At 36.7% G+C, this 15,232-nt stretch overlaps 1 protein-coding gene across 3 annotated transcripts in view; it reads left to right on the top strand.

Annotated features, from left to right (window-relative positions):
* Positions 1-15,232, top strand: part of SECISBP2L (SECIS binding protein 2 like) — a 60,135-nt gene that overhangs the window by 30,558 nt on the left and 14,345 nt on the right. For all 3 annotated transcript variants that reach the window (XM_061428839.1, XM_061428840.1, XM_061428841.1), the window contains 7 exons: positions 26-167; positions 3,351-3,520; positions 4,279-4,411; positions 6,031-6,193; positions 8,335-8,555; positions 9,524-9,678; positions 13,699-13,918. In XM_061428839.1, the coding sequence (XP_061284823.1) occupies positions 26-167; positions 3,351-3,520; positions 4,279-4,411; positions 6,031-6,193; positions 8,335-8,555; positions 9,524-9,678; positions 13,699-13,918 (1,204 nt within the window). The remainder of the gene's footprint in view (positions 1-25; positions 168-3,350; positions 3,521-4,278; positions 4,412-6,030; positions 6,194-8,334; positions 8,556-9,523; positions 9,679-13,698; positions 13,919-15,232) is intronic.

Genomic DNA, 15,232 nt, shown 5'->3' on the forward strand with positions numbered 1-15,232 from the left:
AAATGTTTTCATATTTATCTTGCAGGAAGCTTTATCAAAGGCAGCTGGAAAAAAGAATAAAACACCTGTGCAGCTAGATTTGGGGGATATGTTAGCAGCTCTGGAAAAGCAACAGCAAGCCATGAAAGCACGGCAAATTACTAATACCAGACCTCTGTCATATACAGGTAATATTCATCTGAGCAATATGTTATTTCACTTTGGTAATATATTTTGGATATTGTTAATCTAAATTATATATACCTAAAGAAAAAAAAATTCAGAGTCTAATTACTCAGCAGCTCCTCTCCTGCCACACTGTTACCTACCTTTCATTCACCCTAACCCCCAGTCTATCTTTAAAGGAGCGATCTTCTTCAAATATAAGTTCAAAACTCTCCAGCAACTCCTCATCTCACTTGGAGTGAATCCGGAGTTCTAAGTCATATCTCAGCTGACCCTGTCACCTTTTGGCCCTCCCCACCATTCTCCCTTGGCACACGCTGCTTTAGCCACTTAGCCCCTTGCTGTTCCACAGACAGTTCTAATGTGCTTCTAGCGCAGTTCTTGAGGCTTGCTCTTTCCTTTACCTGGAACTCTCTTCCCTCAGACATCAGTCTAGTGTGTTCCCTCAGGCCCTCTGGATTTCTGTTCAGATTTGTCAGTTGGTACATATCATTGACCAGCTTTGAAGGTAGCAGTAAGGACCACAAGTAATTTGGCTCTATAACTGTTAAATTATCCAATTTAAAACCAAATGGGAAACCTAGGAGTTCTGATCAAATTTTGTGTGTATGTGAGAGAAAGAGAGTGGGAAGGAGGGAGAAAATGATCTTGCTTTCTCCTGAAACAGTTCTTTTTAACAAACCTCATCAGAGTTAGGCTCAGCAGCTTTGAAGTGCTCCCTCATTTGTTTTCATAGTCTTTGTTTTAGGAGGATGAGGAATAAGATAAAGGAAAGAGAAAGGCACCAATAAAAAACACTGATGTTGAGAGGCAGAATTGAATTTTCTGTTTCTTTTGTTCCTATATAAAGGATCTACTGTTTTTAAACAAAAAGATAAGTAACAGTTTATAACTTTAATTGTGTATGCAAAAGGTTTAAACCTATAGTTAATTACCCATCCAGTATGAACCTTAGCTTAGAGTAACTGTTAGTAAAAATAACATTGAGTACATCCTAGGCTTTAGAGTTACATGCTGTTGAGATGAGGAGAGTGGTAGTAACATCTTACTAAGAGTAAAGGAGCCTAGGAAATGGAACTGAGAGTTAGCAGTGTTCGGGGTCAGTGTGGTCTAGGGGCTGCATGCGGGGGCTTTGGATTTGAACTATCTCCTGGATCCTGTTCTTCCATGTATTTCCTTGGCGAGTTATTTAATCTTCCTGTGCTTCAATTTCCTCATATTAAAATAGAGATAATACAGTACCTGCTTCAGGATTGTTTTGAGGGAATAAATGGGATGATACATGTAAAGTGCTCAGTAACGTGTAACTAATTATTTAGGGGAAAAGACTATTAGTCTGTGATATTTCAAGTGGCTTATTATATTACAACTTTGATTCATTTAACACATGTTACTATATACAAATGTAATTATCTACAAGCAAAGCATGGTGTCAGGAACTGTGGAATTACAGATATGATTATGATATGTCTGTGGTTAAGAAGATTTATAGTGTAGTCAGAAAGATATAAACACATAGCTCATAAAAAGCAGTGCTTCAGGAAAGGTGCTAGCAAAGTTTAATGAACTTATAGAAGAAAGAGTGATTTATGTCAACAGGGCCATATGGGGAAGATGTTATAAATGACTTCATATGTGATTTGAACTGGACTTTGAAGGGAGAGTAAAGTTCTTGAAAGATAGAAATGAGGTTAATCTCTAACCTGTCACCATGTTTAAATTTGTAAGGGTTGATTACAAAGAAATCAGCTTTCTTTGGAAGTCCAAAAGAAGGATAGGACTATGGCAGAGATGTAAAGGATTTTAAGAAAGTTAATAGGATTTTTTAATTGATGGAATGTGGCAACAAGTCAAAGATGACTCCAGACTCTCTGACTTAGAGCATTGTGTTGGTGGTATGGGATGGTTCCAAATAGACTAAGGATCATGGAATAAGAATTTTCTTGGGAAGAACAGACTCTGGTCCTGTTGTATTTGAAATGTTAGTTAGGGACATCTTGGTGGTTCCTATTTAACATAGTTAGGTATATGCAGTTCAGGTTAGAAGTCAATAAATTTCAAATAGGGATGATTGTTGTAATTGGAAATATATAAGATTGTTAGGGGAGAGAAAAATTAGGATAAAAGATGTAGAACACTCAGACTTAAAACACAGAAGGAAGAAGAACCAGAAAAACAGGTTTGAGAAAAGGTAAGAAAAATAGAATGGAATGTAACAGAAGATGAGGATAGAATTTTCGGAAAGAGGAAGGATATGGTCTTTGGTAACACATGCTAAAAAGAAAAAAACGAGTAGAGAAAAGACTCAGAATTAGATTTGGCGATTGTAAAATTATATGTGATCTAGGCAATAGCAGTTTCAAGAAAGTGGGTAAGGCAGGGGCCAGATTATAATGATTTGAAAAGTAATGGGAAAGCCGACTATTTGGAAGTTACAGAAAGAGAGAGGGAGTTGGTGGTGCCTTAGAAGCCATTCAGGGGAGAGGTTTTGTTGGTTTGCCTGCCTTTTTTCATCCTTTCATGTAGAGGAGATTTTAACTTCTTCTGGGGAGTTAGGGAAGAACTTGAAAGATTAAAGGGGAAAGGGATAGAGCAAAATCTTTGAGGAATTAATCCTGAGATGGGATTACTAGCAGAAGTGGTTGGTGAGCCTTGAGTGGGAGTAAGGATGCCTGCCACCTCCTCTCAGGTGGCTTAAAAGCTTATATTGGAAAGCATCTGCTCAGGGAAGTAACAGGAAAGCTTTTCTGCTAGAGTGAGGGGATTGAGATGATTAATAGAGGCAAGGTTTACTGAAGGATGGGCGGTATGCACTGGAGAATGAGGGTATCAATCAGGCATAAACGAATTGCTTGACTAGTACTGAAGAATACAGCTGAGAGGGAAAAGCATCATTTTTTACCGACAGGCTGAAATGAGGAGTGACAGTACTTACCTTATATAAGGGTCATTCTTAGATTCATTAGCAATAAGAAGAGGTACTGAGTTTTGAAATTTCAGAGGTAGAATGGTTCTTTGGAGCTGTATCTGAGGGACATTGCACGGCCAAATACTGCTTCTGCTATTATGATGTCAGTTTTCCACAAGAAGAGGATGTTCTTGTTCTTAGACGTTTATCATTAGAAATTTTGAAAGTGTGTGGAGTTGGCCATAAGAGTAAAACTAATGTTCTTGTTTGGTTTTAGTGGTCACTGCAGCTTCTTTCCACACTAAAGACTCTACTAACAGAAAACCTTTAACCAAAAGTCAGCCCTGTTTGACATCCTTTAATTCTTTGGACATTACTTCCTCTAAAGCAAAAAAAGGAAAAGAAAAGGAAATTGCAAAACTAAAACGGCCCACAGCACTTAAAAAGGTAAATCAAAACCTGGGGATGATTATTTTACAGGATAAATAAGGGTTTAAATCTGTTTTGCAAATGTAGTTGTGGCATTTTAGCCAACAAATTATTGTGGAAAGTTTGTTAAGCATGTATCTTCATGATGACTAGTTAGTTAATTTGAGGTTAGGGTCTCAGCATCATGACTATTTTTCTGTGTTGACCAAGGCTCTGGAGAATGAGTTCTGTCTGTAAGGTTAAAACAGAAAAAATTAAACATTTAGGTATCCAAAAACTTTGGACCCTAGGAATCAGAAGCCTGAGGTTCTGGTACCAACTTAGTACTTAGTACTTAGTGTTTTGTTTTATCAAGCCTTTCTTATCTTTATCTTCTTCATCTTTAAGTTGGGGATAATATCTGCTCTCTTTAATTCAGTTTTGTTATTAGGAGGAGCAGGATGAGATAATATATAACCAAATAAATCTAATGTAACGCTGTGGTCTGGTTTCCACACTTTTAATTTTACCCATTTTGGGGAAAGCCCTAGTTTGTCACCTCGGATTTAAAGAATGAAGCAGATCTGGTTTAATAGCTTGTAGCATTATATTGCCTCCCTTTATTTTGGATATAGTACTTCCTTCAGCTTCACTGCCTAAAATTACATTTACATTTTTGCCAGTTTCCACGTAGCCAGACAAAATCCTCATGTCCTTTTTTTAAGTGTATAATAGTGAACATTTTAATCATTCAGTACATACTTAAAGAGTAATTTAAGACTGGTAATGACTTTTAGGTTATTTTGAAAGAAAGAGAGGAAAAGAAGGGCCGTTTAACTGTGGACCACAATCTTTTGGGATCTGAGGAACCAGTAGAAATGCACTTAGATTTTATTGATGATTTGCCGCAAGAGATTGTTTCCCAGGAAGGTAAGATCACTCCTTTTCCCTTTCTTCTCGTAGAATGGTCCAGAGTTTTTTAATTGGTAGGTAACGGCACATCACTAGTTATTCTCCTAAATGTGCTCCATGTTTTATCTAAGTTTTTTTTTTATGTTTGAGAGTTTATTTGGAAGATGCTTCTGTAAGGAGATATTTAAAGGAGGGGCAGGTGTTAATAGTAGGTCTGTGGCAGTTTTGAAGCTTAAATCCTGAATTTATTGTGTACTCTCATAATTATGATCTCACTAATGTCTCCTCTCACTAATGTCTCCTCCTCCTCACAGCTCCTTTTGTCTTCTTTTATATCCAGAACACAGTTGGCTGTCTTTTCTTTGCAGGACTGCAGTTGACCCTTGAACAATGCAGGTTTGAACTGCACAGGTCCACTTGTACACAGATATTTTTCAGTTAATTTTGTGGAATTAACACATATGCTACAAAGAGAGAATTGTAAAGCTTGTTGCGCTGCAGAGTCCAGTTGGTTGATAGGATTCAGTCCCATACAGTGGGTAACCAGCACATGATTCTAAATGGGACCTCAGGAAAACTGCAAATGCCTTCAAAAATTTATACTACTGTGAAAGAAAGATTTTGAGAGAGGACTGACTAGGCCCCTTTTTCTACTGCTATTCTTCAAATTTCAGCAAAATATTTAAATCTGGTTTACACATAGATGTAGTACCAATGTTCCATTGGGTTTAGAAAAATAAATTTACTTCTAAGAATTATTCCAATATAGTTGGTTAGAATTCTTCTTTACTCTCAATTAAACATCTTTCCCTTTGTATTTAGGTGTTATCTAATTATCCATTCATTCAACAAGTGTTTTTGAATACTTAACTGTGTGTACTTTAATAACTGGAGTGGGGGTGGGAAGCTCAGGAAATGTAATAAAGCTATGTAGTGGGCCGTCCCTGTTACAATAAATTTACAGTCTAGCAGAGAGATAAGGTGTATATATAATTTTGCAAATTAATGGACTGGACAAATACTAACTCATTTCCTGAGTTCATTTGTTTGAGAAGGAAGCAGTAACTAAAGGAAGCAATTGAGTCAAAAGATGACAAACGTGGCTACCTGAGCACAGGAGCAAAGACCAGATGAAAGAGAAACTTGGGTGGTGCTTGGAGGGTCAGGAGTGGTGTGGAGGGAATGGGAGAGGTAGAATCATCATTGCTAGCAGCAATGGGAATTTTAAGGCTGTTTAAAAAATTATTTCTAAGAAAGAGGTGGAAAAATATTAGGAGGCAGGTAATATGATCCGGAAAGAGGTGCAGAAGCAAATACGTCATTTTGTTCTTCAATTTAGATCCTCTAAGGGTACGTGTTTAGGTTACTTTGCCTTCTCTCATCTTTTCTGTGAAGACTTATAGGCTGTGCTTGATTTTTTTTCAGAGTATATTTTAAGACCTAATAGGAAGATTTGATATTTGTAGTATATGAGAAATGTTTGTGACAGGAGCAATGCCCAACTTGGTAGCTTCTGGAGAATTTGAAAGTGACACAAAAGATACTGCCATTCTAAGTTGTTTTGATTGGTGTAGGGCTTGGGGCTTTTCAGCATTTGAAATTCCTAAATTCTTTCTCCTCACCCCACTTCTCCACAGATACTGGACTGAGCATGCCCAGTGATACATCCCTGTCTCCAGCAAGTCAGAACTCTCCATACTGTATGACACCTGTGTCCCAAGGCTCTCCAGCTAGTTCTGGGATAGGCAGTCCAATGGCATCTTCAACAATAACCAAAATCCACAGCAAAAGATTTAGAGAGTAAGTTTTAGTCTCTATTGAGGTTGAATAGTTTAAATATCTTGACTGTAATCCTGAATTTAATATTGTTATTATTTCTTGGTGGGTTGAGCCAACAATACCAGAGATCTTTCAGATTTAGTTTAACAGCTGGTTTTATTATATGGAAAACATTTTATCTGTGTTCATGTGAAAGCGATTTGACAATAAATATTCTTTTTATAGCAACTAGTGTTCATCCCTAGGAAATTTGGCCTCTTAGAGCTTATCTATAAAATGCCATACTATGACATTTTCCCTCTCCAGTGCTTTTGCTTTTCGGTTTATATTGTCCTTCAAAAAAACTCTCTAACCAATGACAATTCTAAGACCCTACTATATGAAGTCAACCTATTACCTAAAGCTATTAGTTTTTAAGTGTATATTTCTAAGTTTTAAAATGCCATCTGTGAATAATCTTGAACTGACAGTCATTGCTCTGAAGGATTTGGGAATATGAATATTTGTGTGGACGAATTAATTTTACCTTTATTCTTTCTTGCTTATGAAAGAATCCCAGCGTAAGAGTAATGTGAATTCAAACCACAATGATTTGTTCTGTTCCTTTTTTTTATATTGCTGTTTTGAGCAAATACCACCTAGATTTGAAAAGTTAATTAGTTAAGTGTCAAATAACAGATATAGGGAAAATAAATACTTGGAGAATAAGATTTTGTTCATGTATGAAATAAACAGCTTGGAAGAAAAGCAGAATAAAGAAAGTTGCATTTTTGGCATTTTATTCTTTAATTGCATTCCTTAATTTTGTATACTTTATTAATCTTGTCTGGTTGTATCTTCTGTTCTGAAGTAATGTCATACTCGTATGTATTTAAACATTTTTCACATAAACATTAGAAAAACCTCCATTATTTTTTTCACTAGAGAAAGGCAAGCCTGGATTTTCTCACCATATAATGTTATTTACAAGTGGCAATTTGCTGGCCTGGCATTCTTAGATTAGAAATTACCCCAGTTCTCTTTGTTAAATACCTACTTATGATAGAGATTATGGATGAGAACTAGCAAAGTAGAATATATAAGTAGTTTACTTTCATGGGGTCGCAAAGAGTTGGACACGACTGAGCGACTGAACTGAACTGAACTTACTTTAACCTAAATGACTTCCTTACCCTTGAAATTAAGTACTGTAGTGGCTTTGCACTTCACCTCGTGTTTTCTGAGCTGTTGAGTTCAGTTCAGTCACTCAGTCGTGTCCGACTCTTTGTGACCCCATGAATTGCAGCACACCAGGCTTCCCTGTCCATCACCATCTCCCGGAGTTCACTCAGACTCAGGTCCATCAAGTTGGTGATGCCATCCAGCCATCTCATCCTCTGTTGTCCCCTTTTCCTCCTGCCCCCAATCCCTCCCAGCATCAGAGTCTTTTCCAATGAGTCAACTCTTCTCATGAGGTGGCCAAAGTACTGGAGTTTGAGCTTTAGCATCATTCCTTCCAAAGAAATCCCAGGGCTGATCTCCTTTAGAATGGACTGGTTGGATCTGAGCTGTGGCCATATGTTATCTCACAAAGAGCCCCATTCAGTTGCTTTGCCCAGTATAAGGGCATGTGACTTTTACCTTGAAGATCTCTTTGGTTTTGACTTCAATTTAATTACTGAATTCATCTTCTCTAGTCATAGATTTTCAGGGTTAGAGGGACCATGGAAGCTGTCATCCCTATTTTTATGGTTCAAGAAGCCAGTGCCTAGAGACTGTGATATATCCAAGCATGGATGAGGAACTGTTGGTATTAGGCATTTGGTTAGCTTTTATGAAATCACTGTGTTTCTTATTAGAGGCATCCTTAGTATTCATTGAAATAAAATAACTTTATGCTTTATCTCCTTACCAAAAAATACCTGTTTTTATCTAATAGAAGGCTAATATTTGATTCATACCGTTAGGAATTTAGTAATTAGGTGTTTAGATAGTACTTCCTAGAGGTCTGTCCTTTACATAAAAGCCGATCTGTTCTAATTCAGAAGAACTCTGTTATTTTTCTCATTGATTGAAGTATTTAGGAGATTAAGACTTGTTTTTTTTTTAAATGAAAACTTGTTGCTGGATGTATTTTTTTCCTAAGTAATTTTATAATTACCTATTTTTGATTTCCTTTACAGGTATTGTAATCAGGTTCTTTGTAAAGAGATTGATGAATGTGTGACTCTTCTTCTTCAAGAACTTGTCAGCTTCCAGGAACGCATCTATCAAAAGGATCCTGTGAGAGCAAAAGCAAGGAGACGGCTGGTTATGGGTCTTAGAGAAGTTACGAAACATATGAAGTTAAACAAGATCAAGTGTGTTATAATTTCTCCAAATTGTGAAAAGATCCAATCCAAAGGTATGAGCATTTTACTTTTGAAGTCACTTGATATTTATATAGTATAATTGTGGAATATGTAGTGACTTTTAAAAGTGGAAGCCATTTGTCTTCTTTAGGAGAGTTTAGGTATAAAACATAGTATTGAATATGAGGAAAGAAAATGAAATATTTCACTTATTTCATTTTAATAAAATTGAGAACAGATTGTAAAGAAAATCCCCATTTATGAACCCTGGTGAAGGATTTAGGTTGAGCCAACCAAGTGTCCTCTTTGTTGTAAAAGTTTTTTCAGTAGAATTTATTTACAGAGATAAAGAAATGCACTCTTACAAGTTTACTACTTTAAAAATTTTTACATTACCCTTGATAGCTCTTTTCTCTTAAAAAGAATTAGGAAAAAGATGAAAGTTTCTGCTTGTGTTTATGGTGGAAATTTGTATCAGAAATCAGCGGTAACAGAGGTCTTTGGGTGAGCCAGCACACAAGTACTTTGTTCCATGTCGTGCACCCTTTTTTGTCCTTTTCTCATGGAAGAGCCGCTTCAGATGATTGGAATAGACAGATGCATCAATAGCAGTAACAGGCATATTCTGCACAGGGGGGACATACTAGTAAAAACAGTCATTTATAATCCGTCTTCCTGCCTGTGATGGCTGCTTACATGAGCTGAGAGATTGGATAAAAGGCATCAGCTACTATTAACAATTTTAATTTAAAAAAATGAAAAGTATTTATTATATTGAAATTTGATTCCTGTTGTGCTAATCCCTGTGGAGAAACAAAAATACTGGCATTACAGGAATATGGTATTTAACTGGGGAGAAAGAAAATATGTACCTATAGCCATAGATAGGAAAATGTGTGGAACAGCCTAAGTGACCCCAAGCATTCATAGAATCCTTTGCTGCTGTGTCTTTTGCTTTAGCTCTAGGGTGCTGAAATAGCTTCATTTAGGAAATAACTAAAATAAAACCTCTATGTCTCAGGTGGCCTGGATGAGGCTCTCTATAATGTTATAGCCATGGCACGGGAACAAGAAATTCCATTTGTGTTTGCCCTTGGAAGAAAAGCTCTAGGTCGCTGTGTGAACAAGCTGGTTCCTGTTAGTGTAGTGGGAATCTTCAACTACTTTGGCGCTGAGGTAAGACTTAGAAGACACAGTCCCTCAGTGTCCTCGCCACCACCCCCATAGTACGTTTTCTTTGGATACATGCCAGTGTTGTGTTTGAGAATTTGCAGAAGTGATACGGTGACTCTCCAGGAATGAGTGGAAAATTCTTGAGTGTTACATTTCCTTTTTTAGTGTTGAAAACATGTAAGTTAATCCTATAGCATTTTGAAAAGATTTTAGCTCATATTTCTGCCTCAGTGGGTTTTTTTTTTTTTTTTTCTGGGTTCAGATATGTAGTACTTGATAATACATATAATTGCTGGGTAAAGATGTCCAGTATTGTGTAATGTAAAATAATTTTCTTCACTTTGTATGTTGGGTTTATTGTATGCTATTAGGAGTCAAGCGAGAAAAGAACCCTTTACTTGGAGAAGATTTTCCTTTAGAAAACCAAATTCCTAAACGTGTTGAGAGAATAGTTCTTCACCTATGATAGTTGTCTTCCTCTCATAGTCTGCTAACACAGACTTTGCCCATAGGAGCTGCTAAATGATAATGTTACTTATTTAGACTAATGCTTATTAACTGATATCATAAGATTGGTAATTTTTTTTGTTTTAATATGTGGGGTTCTTTTTAGTGCATTATTTGACTTCATTGTGATTTTTTACATTGACGTGTTTTCAGTTATATTTGTTTTAAATTGTATACAATCTGGTGCATAAAATAAGACTTTTATATGAAGTTGAAGCTAAAGTATTTTGTGCCACCGCTGATGAACAGTTTTCCCTCTTCTCAGCCATACTATTTGTGTATATTTAAGTGTCTCTTTCCTATCCAGTCACTATATTTGTATGGTCCCATCCCCCTATTTATTCAGTTTCTCTCTCACTTCCCATTAAATTTCCTGTGTACCCACCTACTCTGTACAGTCATGTGATTAATATTTGTGCTTGCCACAGGAACCCATGCTTTTCTCAGTTATAGATATCACACTGCCTTGCTGTAGTTCGTGTGTTTCTTCATGTAACTGAATTCCTTGCAGGCAGGCCCCTTGGCTTTGTGTCTAACAACCTTTTACATTAGTTGGGAATGAACAGGTGATAAACGTTTAATAAATTGTGTGGTAGATGTATATCTGCCTGCTATGTGAAACTATATCTGAGGATGTGGATGGTAAACAGTAAATAGGTCCATGGTAGAGACACATAGGCTTCCCAGGCGGCTCAGTGGTAAAGCATCAGTCTGCAATGCTGGAGGCGCAGGTTCAATCCTTGTGTCATGAGGATTCCCTGGAGAAGGAAATGGCAACCCTCCCCAGTATTCTTGCCTGGGAAATCCCATGGACAGAGAAGCCCAGCAGGCTGCAGACCATAAGGTCGCAAAAGAGTCAGACACAGCCTAGTGACTAAATAAAACAAATGACATGTAATAAAAATGTAGTCCTTTTTTGTTCACTGTTCAAGTTTGTGGAATAGGATCAAGCTCAGGAAAAGTAGACATGTTTGTTTTTAACTGTATTGACTTCTTACTGAATTAGATGTATTAAGTTATTTGAATGCTTTTATATTATAAAATGTTTGCCAGTTTTATTTGTACATTGCTTTACTTGCCTTTTCCATTGTGCGGTAGGTGAGTTACTGTTTACCAAACACTTTCAAAGAATGGAGGTCAAGGAAATACTGATACATGGTCAAGTGTGTCTACTTGCAGTAAATATGGTAGCCCGTCTAAGTTAAATTTACCATCTAGTAAGACTAACCTTTGAATTAAGCTTTCGGTCTTTACACTGCTACTAGAGACTTTTATTCCCTAACGGCTTCTCTCTCTTCAATTGTGCTTTCTTTTCTATCATTTTACTTCCAACAGTTTCTGTGTTTTATTGTATTATAAAACCAATGTAAATCTCAAAATTACATATCCATGTGCCTGTTTTCTTTGTTGGCTTCACTTAAGTGCATGATTTGTTGAATATTGCAAAGAAATATTTATGACATGTTACATGTTTTTAATGAAATCCATCCTCCGGTGGCTCAGACAGTAAAGCGTCTGCCTCCAAAGCGGGAGACCCGGGTTCAATCCCTGGGTTGGGAAGATCCCTTGGAGAAGGAAATGGCAACCCACTCCAGTATTCTTGCCTGGAAAATCCCATGGATGGTGGAACCTGGTAGGCTACAGTCCATGGGGTTGCAAAGAGTTGGATACGACTGAGCAACTTCCCTTTCACTCCTTCCTTGTTAAAATTAAGTAAATCCTGAATATATTTTTGATACTGCTGTCACCCACCTCTCTTCAAAAATCAAAACAATTAGCAACAGTGTTTATTGTACCTGCTGCTATAAAGAATTTAAGCTGCAGCTGGGTAAAGCATGCTACTTATGTTTTTTCTTCTCAAGTTTAATTTATAGAGACATGTTTTTCCATAACATTATGGCACTTTTTTTTACCAGGCTTTCATGTTATGGTTTATACTTAAATGACAGTGCTTTATTTAGAAAAAGACAGTTGTACTGTACTTTTCCCCCATTTTCTAAAAACATAATTTTATGTACATAATTAAACATATTCTTATAGGTAGCCAGATTGTATCTACCATCTGAAATTTTTTACTTAATGTGTGGGTATATATATTGCATTATGATACTAAATCAAGACATTAAGGAAGAATAGAATGTTGTTAAATTGTGATGTAAAAACCACTAAAAGGACCTTCTTATAGCTTAGATGGTAAAGAATCTGCCTGCAATGCAGGAGACCCGGGTTCGATTACTGAGTCAGGAATATCCCCTGGAGGAGGACATGGCAACCCACTCTAGTATTCTTACCTGGAGAATCCCATGGACAGAGGAGCCTGGTGGGCTACAGTCCATGGGGTCACAGAAAGTTAGACATGACTAAGTGACTAACACACACACACATGCACACATGAACCACTAAGTTGTTCTTTAATTATCCTTTTGTGACTGTGGAAACTTCAGTTTGCTTTAGATATTGTTATACCTCCTAGTTACTGAAGTACAATTGTAATGCAATATGAATTTTGCTGTTTTACTAACACATGTGTGCTCCATTACTTACCATTTCACTGGGATTGATAATTCTATTCATGTTCATTCTGTTTTGTTGATGGAAGAACATCTGGTTAACTCTATATTGTATTTCTAGGTTCTTTATTCAGTTTTTATAATTTGCCTTTCATCGTTCTCACGGCCCAGCTAGCCAAACACTAGCTAGCCAATCACTTGACTTGTATTTGGTCTTTTTTAAAGCAGCATTCTTTCAACAAACAAACAAACATTATAGGGAGCTTTTAATTCCTATGGAGACTGACATCTCCTTCTGCATCCTTGGACATCACCCTGCATACACCCATTCTCTTATATTCGAACCCATATACTATTCTTCACTGCTCCCCAAACAAGCCTTGAACTTTATTAAGTCTGTGCCTTTGTTTATGGTTTTGCATGCTTGGCTAAAAATGCACTGTCTCCACCCCTCAAAGCTGTGCCAGATTTTCAAGGCATATATCAGGTGTTACATTGCTTTATGAACTCTTCACTGATACCCAGCAGTTAGATGTTTCCTCCAAAAGCTAAACACTTTGCACATTTCTAGGTATTTAAGGTATTGTGCCTTGAATCGTTATTGTCTCCTGTCCTCTCCTTTCAGCCATATAGAAGGTTCCTTGAGAGCAGAGTGGCGGTTCCAGTAGTCTCTGTACCCACTGTAGTGCTAGATGCTATAGCGTGCAGTTGTTGAATTAATAAACTCTGTTGAGTTAATAAACTCTGCAAGAACTTGAATATAGTGCATAATTTAGTGGCTAGTACTGAATCAGGGATTTGCTTCAGACTTGTGAGAATCAATAAGTTAAAGAGAAAAAAGAAAATAAGTTGCAATATTTTATAGAGTTCTGTGGTTTGCATACCTTTGGATTTTGTGCTGATGGAAAGTGTATCCGGCCCTGAAACAGTAGAGATATTTATTGCTAATGATAGTAATAAAGAGTATAACACAAAATGGACTAGGCAATATCTCTTCTTTTTCTAGAGCCTGTTTAATAAGTTAGTAGAACTCACTGAGGAAGCCAGGAAAGCATATAAAGATATGGTTGCTGCAATGGAACAGGAGCAAGCCGAGGAAGCCTTAAAGAACGTGAAGAAGGTGCCGCACCACATGGGGCATTCTCGGAATCCCTCTGCAGCAAGTGCCATTTCTTTCTGTAGCGTTATTTCCGAACCCATCTCTGAAGTAAATGAAAAGGAATATGGTAAGTTGTTACATACCACTTTAAATGACTGAAATTTTGAAATAATTTAATGATTAAAGTCATTTTTAAAATGACTTTCCATGACTACCTTTTGTTTCAGTTTTCTTGATTATGCAAATTTTGCTCACATATTTGGTTTCAAAATTGCATTAAACACGTCCATTGAAAGTTAAGAAAATATTTGGGGCTGAGAGTTTCTATTAGACCCTGAAATTAGTTACATTTCCAAAATCTTAAAACGAAAAAAATCCCAAGGTATTTAAAAAAACCAAATGTACCATTCTTCTAACCTATAACTAAGTAAATTCTAGGAAGTTTTATTCTAATACTTTATACTGTTTTTACTTCATTGTCATTCATATAAAAATACTTTCTGAACACCTACTTTGTGCCACACCCTCTCGGTATAGAGGAGAGATTAAGCCTAACATCATGTTTATTTTTGTGCGGTTTGCAATATAGTGTAGAGAAAGCTATTATCCAGATAATTTGAGAATGTGACATTGGGGCTAGGAGGTGATTAAGCCCTCATCTGTTTATATAGGTAAAAATTAAAACTATTAAGGTTAGGGCGTGTGAGACAGGTGAACAGCAATGGATGAAAGACAAAATTCTGTAGGTGAAAATCTGAAGAATTCTTATAGGAAGCCAAGAATGAGTGGTCAGAGGGTTTGTCTCAGAAGCAAAACATTAGCAAAGATCCTGATACTTTATACTTGACTATTAAAATTTTGTATCTAATAGCTAAACAAAAATCCTGAATACTATTCAGTCTAAACTTAGCAAACCTAGACGTGTGACATTTGTCCTGAGTTAAATCTGATGGTAGTCAAAAAGAAATACAGACTAAATACAGCATTTATGTGTGAGATTTAAGGTAACAAATATTGACTGTAATCTGCATCTTAGTAGTTAGTTGCTTTGCCTTGTCTCTATAATACTTTGTACTAGAATACTTGCTCACTTTCTTGATCTCGTTTCTGATTCACTTCCTCGGTTCTTTTTTAAAAATAGTTTAGCCACCTCCTTCAACATGACTCCTTTTTCTCGTCCTTTCTCTCTTCAGTCTTAGCTGAAAGTTTACTAAACAGCTTGTTGCCACCTAAAATTTAACATGTAAAAAACTGGGTCGTTCACCTTTTGGAACACTTTGATGATGCCCCAGACCAGAGGCAGTTAACAGGTTATTGTGCACCTTTTAGAAACTCTTTTGGTCAGGTAAAGGTGATTCTGGCTTAGAGGCAGACATTTCTTCGACTGAAATGATACTAGTTGAAAACAAGATAAAGGGCAAACTTTGTAAATGAGATCAGT

This window comes from Bos javanicus, chromosome 10, assembly GCF_032452875.1.
Source record: "Bos javanicus breed banteng chromosome 10, ARS-OSU_banteng_1.0, whole genome shotgun sequence".
In the NCBI taxonomy this organism is placed as follows: Eukaryota; Metazoa; Chordata; class Mammalia; order Artiodactyla; family Bovidae; genus Bos; species Bos javanicus.